The 22,906-nt window shown below is 40.5% G+C and overlaps 2 protein-coding genes across 5 annotated transcripts in view; both read left to right on the top strand.

The window, feature by feature from the left end:
• sv2a (synaptic vesicle glycoprotein 2A) overlaps window positions 1–6,791 on the top strand; it is a 61,930-nt gene extending 55,139 nt beyond the window's left edge. For 2 of the 3 annotated variants that reach the window (XM_034211399.1, XM_034211400.1), the window contains exons 11-13: window positions 588–794; window positions 1,743–1,902; window positions 2,969–3,152. In XM_034211399.1, the coding sequence (XP_034067290.1) occupies window positions 588–794; window positions 1,743–1,902; window positions 2,969–3,152 (551 nt within the window). Of the gene's footprint in view, window positions 1–587; window positions 795–1,742; window positions 1,903–2,968 lie in introns of all 3 variants that reach the window. The other variant, XM_034211398.1, reaches the window with a different exon arrangement.
• Window positions 6,792–6,909: 118 nt separating this feature from the next.
• On the top strand, window positions 6,910–9,189 carry bola1 (bolA family member 1). Of its 2 annotated transcripts, none has more exons than XM_034211263.1 (2): window positions 6,910–6,970; window positions 8,045–9,189. In XM_034211263.1, exon 2 carries the CDS (start codon window positions 8,068–8,070, stop codon window positions 8,518–8,520), a length of 453 nt encoding a protein of 150 aa, XP_034067154.1. In that variant the 5' UTR covers window positions 6,910–6,970; window positions 8,045–8,067; the 3' UTR covers window positions 8,521–9,189. The 2 variants fall into 2 exon arrangements, with proteins under 2 accessions (XP_034067154.1, XP_034067155.1); XM_034211264.1 differs by having other exon boundaries at window positions 6,916–6,970; window positions 8,112–9,189.
• The last annotated feature ends 13,717 nt before the right edge of the window (window positions 9,190–22,906 follow it).

Below are 22,906 nucleotides of genomic sequence, written 5' to 3' on the forward strand. Positions count from 1 at the left end.
TGGCTTATTTAAACACAAATCTAAATACATTTTCAAAATCAGTTAGTTATTATACATTATTTAGTCTCTGGGTATATGGGCCTCCTATTTTTCCTCATCTTCCATTATAAATTAGTAAAAAAACAGTAGTCCCTCGTGCCTGGAAACTTCAAGGATAAGGACATGTACAATCAAGTATTTATTACATAGGAACTCACAGCAGGTGAATATTAAAGATAGGTATCCTTACGCTGAAAAGAATAACTATGACCTTGATAAAAGTGTGATTTCTCATGTGATCTCAAAATGGCAAAGGTGTTCTTTTAGATACCTGCTATTCAAAATGTCAAGACTTTAAACAAATCAAAACAAATGTTATGGCATATTTCTTTATTATAGTGCCTATTAGACTTTCGACATAAATGGGACTAACTTTACTTCCTGCAGGTGTTTCACATTTAAACCTTTGACCTGTAGGGATTTAAAATGTCCTACATAAATAGAAGATTAATCACGGGTATCTTTGTCCTCCCATCCTATCAACACATTAACCTTTTCGTCCCCCTACTCTGCTCCGTTTCTGTCCCCTCCACCTTCTTTCCCCTCAGATCTCTTCAAATATAGGTTGGTCAACAGCAAGCTCATCAACAGCACTTTCCTGCACAACAAAGAGGGCTGCCTGCTCAGTGACGTGAGCGACGAGAACAATGCCTACATGGTCTACTTCGTCAGTTTCCTGGGCACCTTGGCTGTGTTGCCAGGCAACATCGTCTCCGCGCTGCTCATGGACAAGATCGGACGGCTGAGGATGCTAGGTAATATGACCGACTGGCCACATTACTCAGCACCTTGTGTATTCAAGAAGAGAAGAATGAGAGCTAGAGGAATCACTTTGTGTGTATCAATTACCTACAAGGACTCACTGTGTGTTAGCTTGACTTCTTGACCAATACTTGAAGAATCCAAAAACATATACAATTGCAGTACACTGGTTTATACTTAGTCCCCAGGCTCAAAACCCGAGGGCACCGAGCCTTCGCTGGCCCTAGGCTCTGGAACACTCTGCCCCTCCATGTGAGGTCGGCCCAGACCCTAGGGGTTTTTAAATCTACTCTTAAGACACACTTCTTCTCCCTGGCCTTCTAGTCAGAGCGGAGCACGACTCCTGACTTTTCCCTGTGTTGTTTATATATCTGTTGTAATTTATTGTCTTTTATTGTGATTGTAGTAATGTGTTTTTATAACATGTACAGCACTTTGGCTCGACCTAAAATCGCTTTTAAATGTGCTTTATAAATAAACCTTGATTTGATTTGATTTGATACTTAGATGCAAAACCAAACAAAATAGCTAACAATAAAAGCAACAATGGATGATGAATACAAGTTAAAATGCAGGATGCTAAACATGCTATGGAGTAGATCAAAACATTCAAAAGAGAAATAGGCTACAGTGAAGTATAAAAATAGTTAAATACAAAAAATAACCAAATAAAGATACAGTTGAAAGCATTTACAATAAATTCGAACAAGATCTGAATGAAGGCCTTTCGCAGATGGTTTCATTTATGAGGAATAATTTTTAAAAGATACTCTTAGTCATCGATCAAGAAAATATAATTCAATTCCCAACATAATTTTTTAAATCTTAAAAAAACTGCTTTTACAATTGTTCAGTTAATAGGCAAAGCAGGAATTCCCTCAGTTTTTATTAATACACTCTGTCCCTGCACCTTTCGCTTTCTCCCTTTTGTCTATCTCCAGCGGGCTCCAGTGTGATCTCTTGCATCAGCTGTTTCTTCCTGTCCTTTGGCAACAGCGAATCAGCCATGATTGCTCTGCTCTGCTTGTTCGGAGGAATCAGCATCGCTTCCTGGAACGCGCTGGATGTGCTGACTGTCGAACTCTACCCCTCTGACAAGAGGTAGGCAATTTAGGCAGGCCCTGAAATCTCCTTGACACCACAAAGACATGGTCAGTGGTGCTGAATGACGTGGCTAATGATGTCAGACGAGTTGCCCTGCAATGATTGGTTGGCTTGAAGGGATAGATGACATTGTGGGGTGAAATCATTGGTTGGGCATGTGATGTGAAGCACTTTGCTGCCTTGTTGCCACCTAATAATGGCTTTAGTATGATGTGTTCTTAGTGCAATGCAAGTTAACATGTGAATAGTGTTGTGGAACATAATTGAAGCATTTTTCCAATGCAAGAACATGTCGTTTTGTGATGCCCATCTGTAAGAGGTGGGAACAGCTTTTGAGTTTTTATTTTAGAAGATGTAGCTCCACCTTGTGGTTGTATAAAGTCCATACAGTCCATACAGCCTTTACAATGAATGTAGTGTAAATGCAGATAACACTCTTAAACACTGTTAGATTTAGACTCAAGCTGTTAATTTCTCTGTTTGGCATACAGAGTAGAGATACATCTTCCAATGTATCCATAATTTCCCTGCTTTCTCCTTTGGATGTATTTTATCTTGTTGAAGGGAAAATTCAGTACAAATTCAGAATACGTCTCTTACCTTTTGTGCTATTTATCAATCAAGATTGTTTTGGTTGCAGGCTGTTAGAGATATATATATAGTGGTTGTATAGATGTTTGGCTTCTCTCTAATATATAGAAACTAGTTGTGGTGCCCCAAAACGCCATCAAAATGCGATGTCTCTTAACAGAAATCATCAGCTGATTACTTAATATATTTCACAGACCTTGTTATGAGAAGCTTGATGTAGGAACTATTTTTCTTCTGCCAAACTGCACCCACCAACAGTAATACCTTGCAGAAGGAAGCTTGCATCACTTTAGCTCGCTGAAGTTACAGCTCGACAGAGGAGGATGTCAAAAATGTTTTCATCTCCTTATAGCGCAAGATTAAATCAATGATCGATATATTCAACACTCTGCAAACATTAAACTTTATTATATTATTAAACAACAGACTGTAACCTGACTGTTCTGCTTTTCTGCCCTCTTTCTCTTCTCAGATGTACAGCGTTTGGCTTCCTCAACGCCCTCTGTAAATTAGCGGCTATTTTAGGGATAAGCATCTTTACTTCATTCGTTGGTATCACCAAGGCAGTGCCCATCATCTTTGCCTCGGGGGCGCTGGCGGCGGGAAGTTTTCTGGCCCTCAAACTACCGGAGACGCGGGGTCAGGTGCTGCAATAGTATGGCGCTTCAACTTTCCCAGGGGAGGGCAGATGAGTTTTCACAACACTGTGAATGAACAGCTCAAGAGCCCTCTAAATCCTCCTCTCTAACCCCTCCCTCCAAATGATAGAGTCAAGTTTGTACACATAACACAATGCAAAAGAGCGATGCAGATCTGCTGTAAATATTTAGGACTTGGTATTATTTGATAGTGAAGATGTGACAAATCATTAGATTGGTCCAATAAATGTTGAGACAACATTGCTCATAATTGGTGCCAAGGCAAAAGTCATATTAACTTGTTCAGTGAGAGCATGACATTTATTTTCCCTGGATTATTATATTTTATTTAGATATACCCACCCCCCAAATACAAGTACAGTACTCACACCTGGGGTTGGAGGTCAGGGGATGGGGGTTCTTGATAATGAGCCATGCAAATAGACTGACCACTAGCCATTGTTACAGAGTTCTCTGTAGTCACCTCCATTCAACTCACCTGTCAAGTCTTGAGTACTTTGCCATTGTTGGACATCAAAAATGCCTTGATTTAAAGCATTTTTTTACTTTGCGGGTTAAAACCAGGACACAGCTCTTGGCTTGCTCTAAAAACAAAAACCTGTCCTCATTTTTTATCTCTAGAGGTTTTTTGTGTTGGTGTATGGACTTACTGCCATTTTATAGATTATAGAACATTCCAGGTTTGTTTTTGTTGTCAGAATGTGACAAATCAAGCCCCTTATTTCCCTTTAAGACATTGTTTCTTATCACCTTCAAACAACCATGAGATAAATTAAATCAGTTCATGGATATGTTTTCCATACCAGGTTAAAATGGTGTGCTGTCATGATTTCATCACATATGACGCTGTTTGTCAAAGTGTACATTTAAAGCACAACCATTTGCCAGTGTGAAAGTCCATAACATTTTCTTGACTTGATGAAAATGTTCAGAATCTCACATTCAATCACCACTTTTCAATCACACTGTATATCCCTTTGTAAGAAATGCCTTTTGAGTACCTCTCCTCCCAGGCTTACATTATGTTTGTGTCTTATAATATAGGCCTATGTTTTGAGGGTGTTATGCATGTCACAAAGTATGTATGCACATTTATGAAAATTGAGAGTACATCTTGTAAACAGCATTAGGGGCAAGTTGATTTTGCTCACTGGTTAGTCCGGTTTAAGTCACAGTAATATTTTTTATTTCTAAAGACACCACTGAGATTTGATTCTGCTGTTGGTAGCAGTAATATGAAGGTTTCTAGGTTACCTTATCAAACTCTTTCCAGAGATCACTAAATAGGAAGTCCTTCAAAATATTTATTTATTGCGTTAAATAATACACAAACGTGGGAAAAAATACAGGTGATGTCAAGGGAGAAAAATCACGGCTTAGTTTATGATGGTTTCAGTGCAGGTGTGTGAGAACCGACAGGTGAACTATAATCTAATTGTTTGTGTGAACTGAATGTTTATATAAATGTGAGTGTACTTTTTAGTGCAATATTGAACCTCTGTGCAATATTGAGATTTCATTTAATTTTGTGTGTCTTTTACCGTTTCATGTATCACAAACACTATTCTGATTTGTAAAGTGTTGTGGGGTAGCTGTCTTATAAAGATAACTGATCATGGTGTGATAACATGCTGGACTGAACTTGTTTTTTAATAACACAGGCTGAAAGAAAATATTGCAATTGTTGTAAAATACTGCTCCAAAATTTAAAAAAAAGAAAGGTGACATGCAGCAGAATTGTTGTGTTTTAAATGTCCCTAATTGGGGAGTTCCTTGGGGCACACAACATGTTAAATAGTGACTATTAACTGCAGTTGCAAATTAGTGGTGGGGTACTGAGGGTATGGATTTGGAGTGCACTGGGACCCTGTGTTTACTTGTGCTTTATTATACAGATGTAGCTTAATATAACATGAGATTCACCGTAGAGAACTCACTGCCAAGGGCTGATTGTCATATATCCCACATTGATAACAGCACAAAGTGTTGGTGACAATTGCCACATTACCTTGATTTACAAAAAGCATGGATGATATGTTCACAATTGCATGGTATAAGAAAAAACAATCATTAACACATCAGATTAACAGCAACAACGTTTTCGTCCAAACTGCCATTTTGTAGGATAGCAGCCATACGTAGACGCAAGACAGTTAAATAAATAGACAACCCATTGCACTAAATGTACATTGTCGTACATGCACAATTGTAAATGCCTCAAGATCTTTAAGAAACAATCTAATGTAGCCTTGCTAGAGATTTAATGAAGAACAAGGTTAGCGTTTAGCAAGAGCACAAAGACCAAAACATACCAAATGATAAGATTGTGAACATGAGTGCAGTTGTGAACATGAAGTGCTTCGAGCTTTGACGACATGCCCCTTACATTTCACTCCCTTATTCTCACACTGATCTAACTTCACATCTGAAATCATTATCCATGAGTGTGCCATGAGTATCACCTCTCATTAATTATTGCCAAATATTTTCTATGGCCTGAGTTTACACATTATACCATCAACTCTCTGATATAGATATAAATATATGTAAATAAAAAATACTTATAATGTAACTAATAAGATTGCTCTCCAAACATTTTGACCCCTGGAAATATTCTGCAGTAAAATATAAAAATATATATATTACTTGACTTATCATGGTAGGTGGTCTGCACTGCAAAAATGATGGCTACAGAAGCCAGGATGGCCAAAAAGTAAGAACATTTGCCCAAATTCCCTCCTAAAAGCACATTGATAGTATATAAACGCACATTAACTGTAAATTATAAAAGTCAGAAGTCCTATTCTCTGTATGTTTTCCTGTATCATCCCTACAATTTAACAGCAACAATGTCAAGATAACTGTATTTGTTCAACATTGGATGCTGTTTAAGCGCTAACCTTTCTCAGTGACTCAGTTCAGGCTCCGTCCAAGTTAAAAGTGTCTCTCGTAGATATTTATCTTAGCTTATGTTACAGGGTTTTTTGTATAATTGCCTGTGCAACAGACAGTCGTGAGTGCAAAAAGTTAACAAAGCAATAAGTGTTTGGGTATTTGTCTCTTATTCTCTTCTTTGAAGCTATTGGGAATTGGAGAACACTACTATATGCTGGCCTTGTCCACTAAAATGCTGTGTGTTGGCTTAATAATGACACAGGACTTAACAGCTAACCACCTTGTGTACTCTCTAAAACAACCCTAATTATTGAGGCTTTTTTGCAATAAGATTGCAATGCCATTAATTAAATGTAACAAAGAATTTATCACCTTTGTCATTGTACTGTGCTGTAGAATCTGTAGTTGATTGTTTGTAATAGAAACTGTTTGTGAAACCATGAATATACAAAAAAAAGTTATAAAAAAGAAGTGCAAATGAACTGTATGTTGTCTTTGGTTTTGTGTATTTTGTAAATGAGAATGAAATATAAGTAAATACATCAATGTTAAATACCGGTTATGAATCATAGTTAGCCTAAATGTGACAACATCAGTTCTGTTTAAAGGTGTGTGAGATTTTTCTTATATTTTATCATTGTTGATTTTTGATTGGGTTTGCACTGTGCTGTGCAACTGACCCTTTGGAATCACAATGGATGACAAAGAACCATGAAATAAACAAAAAGTATAAAAAGTAAATCTTTGTCAAGCCTTTATGTCTGTTTTTTTACGATTATAATAGAGACTACAAAACGTTAAAAGATGCCTTCAGCTGCAACAGGACTACGTAGGCTTAAAAACTACACCACCCAGTGTTCTGGCACTTCCGGTGAGTGTTGCGTCACGGTACCAGAGTAGCAACTGACTTCACTAGCAAGGTGAGTAGTTCACAAAAACACTCTACACTTTATCTTCAAGACTAGATAAAATGTATGAATAAACACATACATATGGTATATTATCGTGTATGGAGCTGTTCGGTTTAAAAACGCTGACAGTCACATTTTTCTTACGTATTGTTTGTGTGATGTTTATTATGAGAGCTAACGGCTAATGCTAACAAACAAGGATGAATTAAGCTACCTAGCTATCACAAAAACTGAAATTGAAAGGCATTAAAAGACGTGGCACCAGTTTAAAAAAACATCTTTGCAGTTTTGTGTGATGAGATGTGTGGACAACACAGGCTTTCTAGTTATCAAACGCGAGGCTTTTCTATGGATCTGATCTACAGGCTAATGTACTAGCTCAACTTCCAGCTAAATAGAACATGTTCGCGAATGGCACGACTCGCGATTATCTTGAGAGATTTTGCCGTGGCATTGACATCTCTGGTACACATGGATCTGTCCCCATAATTAATGTACACTTTAGTAATAGCTACACCTGTACTATATATTGCAATTCAATAAGTGCAAGAGAAGAGTGGCTACCCCACCACCAGCATGTATCACTATGTATTTCTTAATATAAAACACAAAGGCAACAAATCATCTCAATTTGAGAAGATGAAAAATGTTTGCTCTAATTCAATTATCAAAGTAATTGTAGATACATTTTCTGTAGCTTGATGTAGCTGTTATTTATTTTAGATTAATTAAATCAATGCCATTATGATTGATATGCACAGGCTTAGTTGGAAAACAGGATGACCTCAAATACAACCACACAAACCAAGACAAATACACAAGGTTTAAATGGGTGATTTATTTTCTTCTCTGCTGTAATTACTCAACTATAATGTTTTTAGGATTATATATCTACTGATCAAACTTAGTCTCTCCTGAATCTATTTATTCTTCTTACATTTCGGGTATCTATGCCAAGTACAAAGCATTCAGTGCAGCACCTCAAAGCTTTTTATTAAATCAAAATGCCTTCCATACAATAAATATATGTATGGTCATTAAATCGCACATCTTCTGTATTCATACCCATCTTGCTTTTCATAGGTGGTCTCTTGCCACTGCCTCTGATGCTTCCTTCTGTTCTCCGCTGTGTTCGGCCCGTCTCTACCAGTCTTTCCTTAAGCCGGCCTCTGGCCCACTTCAGACCGCACATGGACCCAGACCCGAGCCGGCCCGTTGAGAGGTCTATCAGAACCAAGCTGACCGACCAACTTACGCCGGACCACTTGGAGGTCCACAATGAAAGCCACATGCACGCCGTGCCCCCCGGCTCAGAATCACATTTCCGCGTCCTGGTGGTCAGCTCCCAGTTTGAGGGTCTGCCATTGATAAAGCGTCACCGTATGGTTAATGAGGCTCTGAAGGAAGAGTTGAGTAGCTGCGTTCATGCACTGGCTATCCAGGCAAAGACTCCTGAGCAGTGGGGGAGTAATCCCTCTTTGGCCAAAAGTCCACCTTGCCTGGGAGGCTCGAGGGGAGATCACACGGTAGAGGAGAAACTGAAGGCCGGGCGGGAGTGAGAGTCGGACTCATGAAGCTGTTGGACTGAACTGTGAAGAAGGCAGGTGAATGCTGCACTCGAGGTACAAAGAGAACTGTCATTAATGGAATGACAGTCAGTATTCTCTTGCAGATTTCAATACATACATTTGTTTCTATGGTTATTCTATCACAATAAAATATGAGTCATAAACATCCAATCAGGTGTATCTGTTTATAGAGGTTAAATCCGTGGATAGCAAAAAGATATTCAGGTGTTACTGGATTTTTGAAAAACAGTCTTATTTAGGAAAATGGTCGTGCTAAAGTTTTCAAAATCCTGTTTTAGTAAATGTGGATAGTGAGTTATTAGATTAGGTTCTAATTTCTTAATGCCTCGTGAAATTGACATGTGATGCATGTGCTTTGGAGTTTAATGTCAGTACCGCATGCTTAACACACGAGGGCAGTCTGTGCTCACGTTATGTGACAAACTGGATTGGGCGAGTTGGCCGATGAAAAAGAGATGTCTTCATTATTCACCTGCAAATGTTTCAGTCAGTTTTTCATTTTTATATCAGGGTTGTACATGTAGTCTTACTAATAACACAATTGAGTGATACAATAAGTTACCCTTAGGACTAACGTGTGAGAAATTCAGCTTCCAAATATATTTTATAAAGCTAAATAAATCGATATTTCAAATCAAAGGTTTTAGTTCACTGCATGGAGGACACAAGAATTAACCATTTTCTCTGTAATCAATTGGTTCAAAGGTTTTGATATTATTATCTAGAACATTACAAATCAATGCTCAAATATATTCATTGGTTTAATATTGTTCAGCGTTTCATAACATTTCAAACCAAGCCTGTGTGTGTGTGTGTGTGTGTGTGTGTGTGTGTGTGTGTGTGTGTGTGTGTGTGTGTGTGTGTGTGTGTGTGTGTGTGTGGTGTGTGTGTGTGTGTGTGTGTGGTTGTGTGTGTGTGTGTGTGTGTGTGTGTGTGTGTGTGTGTGTGTGTGTGTGTGTGTGTGTGTGTGTGTGTGTGTGTGTGTGTGTGTGTGTGTGTGTGTGTGTGTGTGTGTGTGTGTGTGTGTGTGTGTGTGTGTGTGTGTGTGTGTGTGTGTGTGTGTGTGTGTGTGTGTGTGTGTGTGAAGGTCTTCTTGTCCTTCTCTCAAACCTTGATGACGGCCAAAAATCATTCCTCAAACCCGTGAGAGTGACGAGACGGAAACAAATCCGTAAAGAAAAAACATTTGTGGGAATCTAAAAAAAACAAAGGTCCGTTACCCCAATAATCATACATCTGCCAGATGAATTCCCTCCATAAAACCTTTGAAGAACAAGTCCAGATTTGACAAGAATGACACGGCACCAAACTCGCACCACAGAGCCAAAGCAAACTTTTAATGCTTTGCTGCAAAAGCTATTCAAAGTTATTGTTAGCTCATAAAGACCGGCCTTCAGTGGAATGCGGTGTCACCTCAAGGTAATGCGTGTCGTCTTCTACAATCATCCTCCGCCTGGAATTGACAGCCTGTCAAGCCTCACAAAAGGCCTCGGTGAGGAGGTTGAACAACTGGTGTCACTGGTTTGGAAAGAGGAAAACGGTAACACAACCACTTTATGACCCCTGCTCGCCCATTAGAGCCAGGCCTAAGGGGGCAAGAAGCAAGGTCGGGCTGTGGGAGAAAGCAATAAGCTGGGCTGTTCTGCCCGGGGTCTTGCAGACTGTCTCTGCACATAAGATTTACGTGTCGCAAGTCCAGGTGCTGTTATGATGAAGAGGGAAAAGATGTCAAGTCGTCAAGGGTGATGAGGTGGAGTGCAGAGACTTGTCTTGCACTTAAAAGGTTGGGCTGTTTTACATGTATGAGTTGTACATCATGTGTTTAGTCTGTGGCAGTTATACAGCAAAATAACGGGTCGCTCAGGTCACATTCGTAGATTGGGACTTGTTTGGACCAGAGGTGGATTTTGTTAAGTGCTCGAATTGACTTTTGCTTCATGAAGTTGTCCTGTTTTTTAGTGTGCTGCACTTCAATTGATGCTGACGACATTATTTGCACAAATACTTTTGGAAAGAAACGAAGCAATTTGAGCGTAGCCTACAGCTCTGCAATTAAAGTCTAATCAGGAGAAAGGTCCACTTACGTTTGTTTTTGTACCTGTGTGTGCAGTCTGTGAGCAACACTGGTCACTGTTATAGTTTTCTCTTCATCAGCAATCTTCCACTGCAGTACTTTAAAGTTGAAGTACTTAATCATGTAATTATAATACTCTTTGTACTATGTTATGGATTTCTTATGCAGGTACCGTTGTTATGCGCGTTACTCAATTAAGATGTTATTGAAGGAGCGTCGGTGTTTTTAAAAATCAGTAGTTTTAGTTATAATTGGCAATTTGTGTTATGACATGTTTAATTGTACATACACAAAACTGATATGAGATGTTCATTTTTAATCTATAGTTTATTTTCCATAATGTAATGGCACGTTTACAAATGGGGTTGGTCTAACATTGTTATTAATTCTGGGCCTAACCAGTGGTGGACAAAGTACTCAGATCTTCTATAGGTAAAAGTACGGATACAACAATGTAGAAATACTCCATTACCTGCAAAAACTGGCCAGATGTAGCTTTTGTGCTAGCAGTTCTGCACATTAATCAATGGACAATTGTAATTTGATTTAAAACAACTATAAAATAAATGTTAATAAGCAATAAACCACATTTATTTTGACATTACATTTACACTTTCATGGAGTTGGTGTAATGGTTTTCACTTTATTGTAAGGATATCCTCTTATTTATCTACCTAACCTCAATGTTCCCACTCTCGGCTCATAGAGATGTGATGTACAGTAGATGTACAGCCAGCCCCTCTCCACCATGTCCAGTCTGCAGTGGTGATGGATCTGTCTCCAGGTCTGCTCCATATGGCCTGGTGGGTGCAGCAGGTCAGTGGGAACCCACCTTGGCAGCGCTGCTCCTGCGTCAGAGCCCCGGGACAGATGGTGCCAGGCTGGGCTGAGACCTCGGGCAGGGCAGGGTTCCCGCGATGAACAGCCGCTGATTTACGCCGCGGCTCCGGACCGAGGGCAGGGGTGCGGGGGGGGCTCCTTCTGCGCAGCTGACCCCTGCTGGTTGCAGGGTCATCCATCGGGAGGGGGGGGAGGAGGTGGGTACAACACATGGGTGTCTAAGAAAGGGTGGTTTGGTCATCCCATGGGACTTCATCCTGTGGTCAGCTGTAGGATCTGTGCAGCATGTGTGTAGGAAGAGCAGCCTGTTAAACACATTTCATTAAAAAACCCCACTAGGAACAACAATCGTTACTTTTACTGTCTCAGGCAAGGCGCTGTAGGCAATAACGTTGTTTTTTATGCATTGCCCAATTTTAAAAGTCATGCCTTTTGCCTCCATAGTCTTATTTTAGACTGGGTAAAAGAAAACAACCACACTCCGCTTTTAGGTGTTTCTTTTATTTGCATAGAATCCGGCTAAATCAGCCAAAAGGCTGTATCAGACAATGCCTAATTTGCATAATCTTAGTAAGTAAAACCAAAAAGTAAATGATCAACTCAAAACGTCTTATTGTGATATCTATTAGTAAAACATGTTTTACTTTTTATCTGTGGGCTTTTTTCCTTTCTTTTTGTCTCATGCTTTCATTCAGAAATCTCCACTTCAGTAGCACTCACAAACACCAACCTTTCCAGTCTCATTCCTATCTATATTCTTAAGGCTTTTACAGAGGCCTTTGTTGATATATCACTCATAGCCTAGTTTATGTCTCATTGTATTCCTGAACACATGGTGGAAATAGGTTATTTATGGCTGTTGACAGTAACCTTCGGATTTGAAGTGATATAAAGAGATACAACTCTTTGACTCAAAAATGTTCAATGTTTATCCCGTTATATATTTACTAAAAATAATAGCTAAATTCCACATTCAAACATAACATTTCAGAAAATACGTTTTATGATATGTATTATTTACAAATGTTACCCTATTCAACCCTAAGGTGTCTCCCCTTTTAATGCTCAATCATTGCACAATATAATTGGTGTGTCATAAAGAAAACTATGAGAAGTAGCATTGTCCTTGTAATATTTAAATAGTGACTACTACATGTTGCTCTCTGTTGTAGTCAAATCCTTCTAAGGCAGCTCAAATCCATCACTCCTAGTTAAAGTTCATTAATATAAGAATGGCTTTTAAATGCTCCCACGCTGGTCCCGTGATTTATCTTTAGCGGACTTTGTGTAGTAGAAAAAAAACACAGAGTTGAATTTAAGGTGATGGTAATAGGCTATTAAGGCGTTTTAATTGGGAACCCCCCCCCCCCCCCCCCCCCCATGGCAAACTCTCCCTCACACCACACCGCAAACTAATGAAATCAGTGAATAGCCAGCTTGAAAGGGAAGGACAAAGCAGAGATAGAGAGAAGACAATATCCTTGTGTGGGAGAATTAGTTACACTCAGTAGTCTAAGTATTCAAAGCGCACAGCAAAAAGAAGCAGGGGGGTTGGGGGACTAGAGAGGGATTAAGAGAAAAGTCCACACAGGTGGGTTTCTGGGAGGGAGGAGGGGTCACATGACAGGACGTTACCTCGTTTGATAAACAACAGCCGGGGCCCACAGGAAGGAGGAAGGGAGTTATTTTATAGGCGGAATTAACTGCTTCACTACATCAGGTGTTCATTATGGTAAATCTCCCAGGTGTGCTCTACATGCAAGTAAAGTCAAACATCTTAGGAAGTTGGGTTTGATGCAAAACTATTGAGACTGGTACATATTTGCCGTGGACATTTAGGGTGGGAACTGGCAAGGACCTCACAAACTGATACCAAATCACAACTGACGTGTTATTATTAGTGATGCTTAGCGATTTGTTCTTTATTTTTTTCAGCTTTTGTAACAGAAGAACTGGCCGGACAGGCACGATTCAATACAAAATCATTGGTAGACCTTTACAGCTTTTTTGGAGTGGATATACTACGATGAAAAAGTGCAAAATGGGGTCTAAATTCTGATACAACATCTGCAGTTGAAGCTTGACGGATAACACAAAGATAACAAGCTTTACTTTTTAAATGTATATAAAAGTGCCTGCAATTTATTTTACAAAATGTAATATTTATAAAATGCTGAAAGTCAATATGTTAAACCAACCCTAGAGAAATACAATCTTTATAGTCACAAATAATTCATTTTATGATGAGAATGGGCCAACTGTTCTGTGATGAATGATTTCCGACAGGTCCTGAAATAAATTCCCCAAATATGACTTTCAGGAGGTTAAAGTGAAAGTATAGATAACTAGGCAGCTGGTTTTCATTTCTCCCTTTACCTTCCTAGAAGTAAAGCTAGTGATAACGTTTTGGATAAGAATAACAGTGATAGCACATTTTGGAATTCCATAGTTTCGTGGTTCACTCATCTGCAAGAATAAAAGTTGCCTACGTATCTGATTTATTGTGTTTGTTTTAAAGTCAATAACACATATTTTTACAACTCCAAAAATTCCCTGAACACACACACACAGTCATCAGACGGCCCCTTTGCCGATCTGGTGATCCTGTGTCTTTCCCCAAATGACCAAAAAAGAAAAGAGACGCCACTGACAGAGTTTGTGACAGATCAGCTGACAGCGCAGATGAAAAGTTAATTGTCAAAGAAAGTAACATCTGTATCTTCACTGATGTGTGACAGCCTTTTTTGTTAATGTGTTTTCTTTGTTCCTCTTGTGCGGCTCAGTCAATCACATGATCACAGCAGTAAGTCATGAGAGTTTTTTCCTGGGGGTGTTAAGGCATAGGGCTGGTTAGGCTGGTTTTCGGGCCAGAGTGCACAGGCCAAGGCCTTAGCCCTAAGCCCTGCACACTCAGTCACTGACACGCTGTTCCCCCCCCCCCTCCCCCCTCCTTCAGGGCACTAACCAGAGGAGTGTGCATGTCAGGACAGATGGGTCACAGATAAGGCTCTTCAAGGCCTTCTTTCTGGGATCCCTCTGTACCCTCTCAACCTTTTTGCTCTGTGATCTTCCCACTCCACTCCTAGCTTTGAACCTCATTCATATTGTACCCCCCCCCTCGCTCCCACTCGCTGTCAATCACATCTGTGCAAGCTATGACTCCGTTTGCACACTTACCCTTTGCCAGAGAATATCCCTAGGGCTGTTATGTCACTTAATCAAACAATATCAGAAGATGGAGTTTGGTGACGTGAAGTATAGTGTGGGATCATGGGAGTTGTGGTCCTTACCAGCACTGTCGTCATTGCAGCGGATTCCTCCATTGTTCAGCTTTCAGGCAGTTTTTACGAGGACCCGAATGATCTGCAAAGGCCTCCTCCTCTTTAACTGTGTAAACGGCATACTCGGCATGGTCGTTGGCAAAAATAATCTGAAGAACCATGATCCTCCAACAGTGCAACATATACTTAATGCCTTAAAATGAAAAAAAGAGTAAAGTAGTGCAATAAAGAGTGCAAATAAAATGCAGGAATAATTCTCTGATAACCTAAGAGTCAGACATCCCACGACCAGTTTAAACATTTTTTCAAAGATCTTTAAAGTGTATTTAAAGTGTACACATGCAGCTTTAAACTGGATTACATTTGTGGATTATCTAAGAAAAGATATAGCATAGGTCTAGTCGTTTTTTGAATGTGGAAATGTTACATGTAATACCTTATTAAGCAGCTTTCTCTTCATAAACTTCTGTTGACCTCTTATTCACTTCCATTCAGCATTTCAAACAGCCCTCTCTTGGCATAACGATTGCCTCGAATCTTCCCTCAGCCTCTCTCTGGCTCCCAGTTGCTCACGTCTGAACCCTGACACATGACTTTCTCTGCCTCCCTTTTTCTTCCTTCTTTAGCTCTGAGTCTCAACGAGGATTACATTCACTTAACCCCCTGGAGTACTCAACACCCTATATGATCATGTTTATATCTCAAGCACAGCCTGAAGCCATTATCATATCACCATATTATGTTATTGCTTCTCCCCCTGGGTATTACTCAGTGCTGATGTTTTTAGTCAAGAGGTTGTAAGTTATTCAAACACCACTGTTTAGAATATTTTTGCGGTATTTGAATGAAAGCCAGCACGTAGGAACACGCAGCACAGCCATGAAGCATATGATATTCACATAGCTGCTTTTATAGTCTCTGCAGAAAGACCCAGCCACACTCATAAACTCCCACTACGACATGTTTATCATCATTAAACCAAAGGGAGAGTTAACAGAGATTGAGCACATTTATGGCTCAGCTTCAAATATCATAAAAAAAAGGATTGATTAGCACCAGGTTTTCTCCTGCAGGCAGTGGTGTCCCTTTGCACCTGCTGAACCCTAGGTCTAGATGATATTCATAAATGTTTGTGCTGGTTATTATTTCTCATTTTGTAGAGATGATCGTCGCTATGTGTATTCGTCCGCAACTTTAATCCAGACTGAAATATTTTAACAACTTTTGGATGGATGCTGTGACATTTGTTGCAGACATTCATGGTTCCTAGAGAATGAATCTAAGTGACTTTAGTGATCCAATGACTTCCTCTAACTCCACGAAGAGGCGGACATTTGTGGTTTTGAGGTGACGATTGTTATTACATTTGATAAAAACGTGTTTATGTTCCTCTGAGGATGAATCGTAATGAAACATTAGCTCATGACCAAATACCTGCAAAAACAATGACATTACAATCAGTGTAGCTACCCCTTGTATTGAGTGCTAATAAGCTAACGTTAGCATGCTAATATGTTGAACCCAAGCCCCCAGTAATACGCCACACTTGAAGCCAATGTGTGTGGTGGAAACCAAATTATATCCGGGTTATTTCCGTTTATATTGTTTTGTTGGGAGAGAGGTTGGGATGTGTTTTTATACCCAACATTTAAAGGTGTTTGTCTTCATGCACCACTGATCTACTTTCATAGGAATAAATGTAGGCCCAGTCTCTAACGCTGTGTCCACTTCTCGTTATCCGTGGACTAACTTAAACAGTAAAAGTGTTCAACATGCTTTCTAAACATCAGCATGTTGGCATGCTTTGTTGTAGTGTCTTGTTTCACTTTTCCTTTTCAAACAGCGACTTGCTGGTAATGAGCACTTTTGCATTGATTGGATCCCAGTCGCTTCTAAAGGGATGATTCATTGATGCCGACTAATAGGGCGTCTTTGAGTCCTATATTAACCCATAGGCGATATTGTTGAAGCTGCGGTTTGGGTCAAAAGGGGTCAGCCATACGTGAGGCCGGTAAACGGGGGTTTAATCTTAGCTCTTCCAGATGTACCAGCCAACTCAATGGATCTGCGAAGGCTCCACTCGGACTTCCACAAAACGTGATCTATTGTTCTTCTGTCAGCGGCGCCGTGATATATTCTATTCTACACTCGTGGACAAAACATACCCCGGCGATTATACAAGCGGAGCCATTCGCCCTGCAACAACGCCAGCACGGTGACTGTGGACACCAGGCAGCTTGACCTCGGGGTCTCGCACTCCTTTGTTTCCACTGACCTATGTTACTTTTACCCCCCTCTGAACCTAAAACCTCTGTCCTTCCAGCTCCCCCTCCTCTCCCTGCCTTCTTCTCCCACACACTCTTCACACACATACAAATAAAGAAATGGGCCCCCTTCAGTTTATTTTATTAGCACTTTGAAACCCAGGCCTTTTACAGGGTAGTGGAGGGAGAAAAAATAATAGGTAGGGGCTTTAATTAGGAGAGTTATTAGGGCTTGAATAAAACAACGGGGTCAGGGAGAAGCACTGGGTCAATTGGGAGTGTGTGGGCTTTGATATGAGGACTTTGTCATCTTTGGATTCAACACTCATATCCTCAGACTAGTACAAAGCTCAGGGTTACTCTGAAGAGCTTAGTCGTTGTGCAAGGGATGTGCACACTCTCCCCGTTTGTAGTGGCAGGAGCAATGCCTTTATGAATTGTGGTTATTGTAAACATTGGAGATGCACCCATGTTGCATTTTGGGCCGAAACTGAATCCGTTTAATTGCTAAAGTTCTGACTCATTCGTCGCTGCATTAAAAAGCTACATTTGAATTGTAATTCCTGTTGTTTGGGGATTTTTTACCAAGTTGCCTTATTAATAAACGACTATTCCATTAATAATAAATAATCTATCCATGTATTTATTTGTTACATTTAGTATGACAACGTTAGGAAAGCAAGTCAATCCTGAGGTTGCATTAAACCAAAAAGGATGATCCTAGTAATTTTCACACTGAGGCATACATCCTAATAATCAAACACTGGTATCGAATCAGTATTTGGTATCTTCCGATATTGGTATCCAGACTGAACATTTTAGATCCATCTTACACCTGATGGCACTTTCTACAGGTACTATCTATGTAATGGTTTACAATGCATGCGTGCCACATGAGAGCACAATGTACAGCTGTGTGTCTGTGTATACATATGTGTTTGTTTAGTGCCAGGTGTGCCCTCCCCTTCCTTTGTGATCAGTCCAACGGAGGATTGTGACAGGGAAGCCCCCTACAATTTCCTTTACTCAACTCTTTACCGGCTTCCGACTCAGTCATACCTAGGGTTGGGAACCGAAACTCGGTTCCAGATGAGAACCGATAAGAAAATGCCGGGTACCGGGTACCCATACAAAATACACAATTTCGGTTCTGCTTAACGGTTCCTAAACGCGGTAGACCCTGTATTCCAGCGGGTCCGTCTGCACCGCGGTGCTGCGGTGACCCGGTGGAATACAGGGCGGACCTGGAGAATCACAGAACGTCCGGTCGTCAGCGGGCCGTTGACGGCCGGCTCGGTACGCTGACGGCCGGCACCGCCCTTCATTTTTTTAAACGGCATCATATAAATTGCGCTGACAGGCGACAGAGGTCCACAGTTGCCCCGCAGCGATGCTCCCCCGCCCTCCCGTAGACATTTCACGAGCTCAGTCACTTCATAACACCAAAGATAGGTCGCGGTAAACACTCTGAAGTGAGGCTCCACTACACTAAAAAATAAAAGGCAAAGTGTAATGCCTGTTAATAGCTTGCCACAGGCATAGCTCAGTTAAAATAAAGCACAGCTATTGTGCAATACATTTGTATTGCATGTATATTTTTTAGTAACAATTTCAGTTAAAGCTTTTAAGAATAAATATATTTTTGTTATCTAAACGTTTGACCTCTTTATTTTACAATTTTGGAATCGAAACGGGGAATCGATAAGAACCGGAATCGATAAGCAGAACCGGAATCGAAATCGGAATCGATAAATTTCAAACGATACCCATCCCTAGTCATACCTCAGCGTACGATTCCCTTCTGTCCTCCTTCTCGTGTTCCCTCTCCTCCACTTCCCCTCTTCCTCTGGTCCCGTGTAGCCACTCCCTTCGGCTTTCTCGCTGTTTACCAAACACACCAACTGCCTCCTCTTCCTCCTCCTCCCTCCCTCTTCCTTCGCTCCTGCGCATGCATGTCTTTGTTTGTGCTCATCTGAGTAGAAAATGCTTTCCAACCATTGGCGGGGCTGCAGTGTGAGACAGGAGGCCTTAAGTGGTGCTCCCCGGGGGGAGAAACAAGAGGCTCTGGATGCCGCTGAGTGCTGCAGACGCTCCATCAACCTCCTCTGGGGGTGTAGAGGGGTAAGGGAGGGTGAGAAAGTATTAGGAAAAGGAGGGGAATCCCCAGAGCTTGGCACAAAGAGAGACTGAACGGTGGAGTATTTGCTGCATGATTGCTCCTTTTGCTGATTTACTGTAAATACTATATTTGACCATCATACCGACCCACCAAAGGCAAACAGTCCTTATATTTTTTAATAGAAATTCTCAGTTGAATTGTTCAAATGAAAGTACCTCTCTATGGTTATATCCTTTGTTCAGGGACTGCATATGTTTTCCAGGGTGGTCATCTCCATATAAGTTGCCTGAAAGTGGTAGCCCTCCACACGTGAAAACACATGAGAGATCCTGAGAGATTTGGATTAAAAAATAACAAACAGAAGGGCTGGAGAGCGCAATGCTTTTCCCAGAATTCAGGAAGCGGTCAAAAACAATATTTGGCACAAAAGGGATTAAACCTCTATCTCCTAACGTCAGCATCAGTCACAGTCGGAAGCCACCGAGCCCCGCAGACAGAGGAAGCAACAGACAGATGTGTATGAGGGAGAGCGTGCTGCTGGGTAAGATGTAGGTATTATAAGTGGCTTGCTCCAGGATGACCATGTAGGTCAAGAGAATCAAGGCGGGAGTGAACGAGCTCACAAAGCTGTGTGGGGAAGCTCAAGCGTGAAATCCATCTCCCCTTGCCACTGTGACCCCCCAGGGAGGAGCTGTGGACAAGCAGTATAGGTTGTAGTAGAGTATAGTGAAGACATGGGCATAACATGTGGCATTGGAAGATACATTCAGTACATAAAAGGCCTTTTTGTTGTACCATTTAGATGACACAACCACCTGTCGACGTACACCAAGAATGCTGGTTACACAGGTAATACACAGGTACACAGGTAATACATTGAGTAATATACATTTTCTCTAAAACAACATCAACAAAGCAGTTTTCCTTCTACATGTATGCTAATTAGATTATTAGGAGACGATGCAGGCTCGTAGATTTGTTGAGTTGAGGTATTTTTTGTGAATGTTTTGAGTTGAGTTGTTTCTAGACATTTGCCTGAGCATGTAAACTCCAGCCTTGTTAACAGCCTTACCTCAGGCTACATTCAAATACATTCAAGACTGGTTCAGTGAACTTCCCGACACCCTGAGGAAAGTTTCTGATGTACAAGCCGAGGGTGTATGATTGCTTTCAGTTTAATGAGCTCTGTGTTGGCATCTCTTGTTGTAAGGTAGTTTCATCAGGTGTTTTTTGAGGACACGACTATCAAACTGACCACATGTTGAGGAAGAATTGCATTTATGCGCAGCAGGTACATCGAATGGTGCACAGATGCTGCAGGTAGGCAGGACTGCTCTGTGTGTGTGTGTGTGTGTGTGTGTGTGTGTGTGTGTGTGTGTGTGTGTGTGTGTGTGTGTGTGTGTGTGTGTGTGTGTGTGTGTGTGTGTGTGTGTGTGTGTGTGTGTGTGTGTGTGTGTGTGTGTGTGTGTGTGTGTGTGTGTGTGTGTGTGTGTGTGTGTGTGTGTGTGTGTGTGTGTGTGTGTGTGTGTGTGTGTGTGTGTGTGTGTGTGTGTGTGTGTGTGTGTGTGTGGGGATTGATTTGAACTTGGAATGTATTACTTAACGATCAGTGATAAACCATTAACAATGAAATGTAGGTTGCTAGGTTGTGAAACATTATTGTACCTGCTCTATATCCTCACCCATCAGAAGCTGTATTGTCGATTTACCTAGCATTTTTATACATTAGTTACAAATTAGCTAAAACATTAAAGTGACTTCTAAGTGTTTTTTCATTTAATGTTTTGAGGCTTTAAACATGTTTCTGTTAAAGGTTCATAAATACTTTTCTAAGGTTTAATATTTAAGTTATAAGAACATCTTTGGAGTTGTTAAAATACCCCTTGACTGATTGAAGCATGTTAATACATTAATTAAAAAGTTAATTTATTATTCAATGGATTTGCCACATTTACAATTTAAAAAAACATACCCCTTACCAAAAAAGATCCCTTATAAGAAAAGTAGTACCAACATTTTAGATGTGTGATTGGTGTGTGTGTGTGTCTTTGTGTGAGAAAGTGAAAGATTCCTACATGTGCGCCCTGCAGTCTGATGGCTCATCCGGTCACACCCCGTCGCCTTCATGTCACTGCTGCACAGCTACTGCTTTTTCTCGCCCTCTCTCCACCTCAACGCCCGGCAGCAGCGACATCCTCATCTCCACTCACCCTGCACTTCCGTTCCTCTTCCTCCAAACACTTAGTGTCGTGTTCATTTAAGCGTCAATGCCAATTATACACATTCTTGATTAACTGGTTGATCAGTTTTTTTTTCTTTAAGGCGTTTCAAAAGTATTTAAGAGGGGTTTGAGCTACAAACACACACACATAAACAATACGTTTTAGTTTCAGAATGTGGTACACTCTTAGACAAACATAAAGAAAAAAAATTCACCATTTAAAAACTGGAATATTAGCAAGATGTGTTGACAGTGCTGCATGATATTTATTTTTCAGACAGTAAACACTCCTAGAGCCTTCGCAGATCCATTGAGTTGGCTGGTACATCTGGAAGAGCTAAGATTAACCCCGCTTTTACCGGTTTTTGACCCCTTTTGACCCAAACTGCAGCTTCAACAATATTGTGTATGGGCTAATATAGACGCCATATTGTCGTGCATCAATGAATCATCCCCTTAGAAGCGACTGGGATCCAATCAATACGAAAATGCTCATTAGGCATGTTCTGTATACAGTTGTGAACTCTTTATGAGAATAAATGATGTACAATCCTGCAAAACAAAATATCAGGGTCAGTATATAAAACAGTACAGGAAAAATCAAAGGAGTAGCTTGGGGAGCTATTGTGACTGATTACCGTTAGCATGTCGCTTTAGTCGTTAGCTTACAAGCTACAGTAGTTAACAAATAAGCCTTGAGAGAGTATACTGTAATCACTTAATCAAGAAACTTTGAGAACAAAAATAATTGTTAAGAATAAAATGTTTTGATTTGCCCACAGATGAACTTTGCTAAGCAGCTTCCTGCTAATCCGATTCATCTATAGCAGGGGTAACCAGGGTTCGAGTTATAAACTGAGCTCTATGGGGGTCTTTAAAACTAACGCATGCGCCTTATGCGCGCGTGCACGCACGCGCAGGCGCGCACACAGTCACAGATTGCGCAATAATGTATTGCACACCTTGGAGGTGCAGACTCCAAGTCTCATTAAACATGCTGGAACTCAGTTCTGCAACTTTCTTCGGAAGCACTTCTTTTAGTTTGAGCTCCGCTTTTTCAACAGCTCGTTTATGAGCAATATGTAAAAAATCGCGGTGTATGTAAAAAGATGTCCGCAAATGCTTCTGCACAGGGCTACTCACAGTCCCATTGGTCCAGGCATCAGTGGCGGTTCTAGACCAATTTGACTGGGGGGGTCACTGGGGGGCCAATTATTTTCTGAGGGGGGCACAATAAATGCAGGACGAAAAAGAGAACTAGACAGTATGAAGTAATTGTGCATAAGAAAACAATGCAATACAGTTATTGGCATTTGTTTCAGTACACTTATTTATTTCAGATATATCTTATAGTTATTACTGTTAGCTTCAGCTTAAGTTATAGTGCAATGTTTGCACTAACACCATATTTATATAAAAATAAAGACAATGAACAATTACATCTCTACTTTACATAAGGGTGTCTGCACAATTTCACATTACAGAAACAAAATCCTGCGGTTTTTGGCAAACCAAGTACCAGAAAATATACATTTAAAAAAAAACTTTTCATTGTTA

Source organism: Gymnodraco acuticeps, unplaced genomic scaffold (assembly GCF_902827175.1).
Source record: "Gymnodraco acuticeps unplaced genomic scaffold, fGymAcu1.1, whole genome shotgun sequence".
NCBI classification, from domain to species: Eukaryota; Metazoa; Chordata; class Actinopteri; order Perciformes; family Bathydraconidae; genus Gymnodraco; species Gymnodraco acuticeps.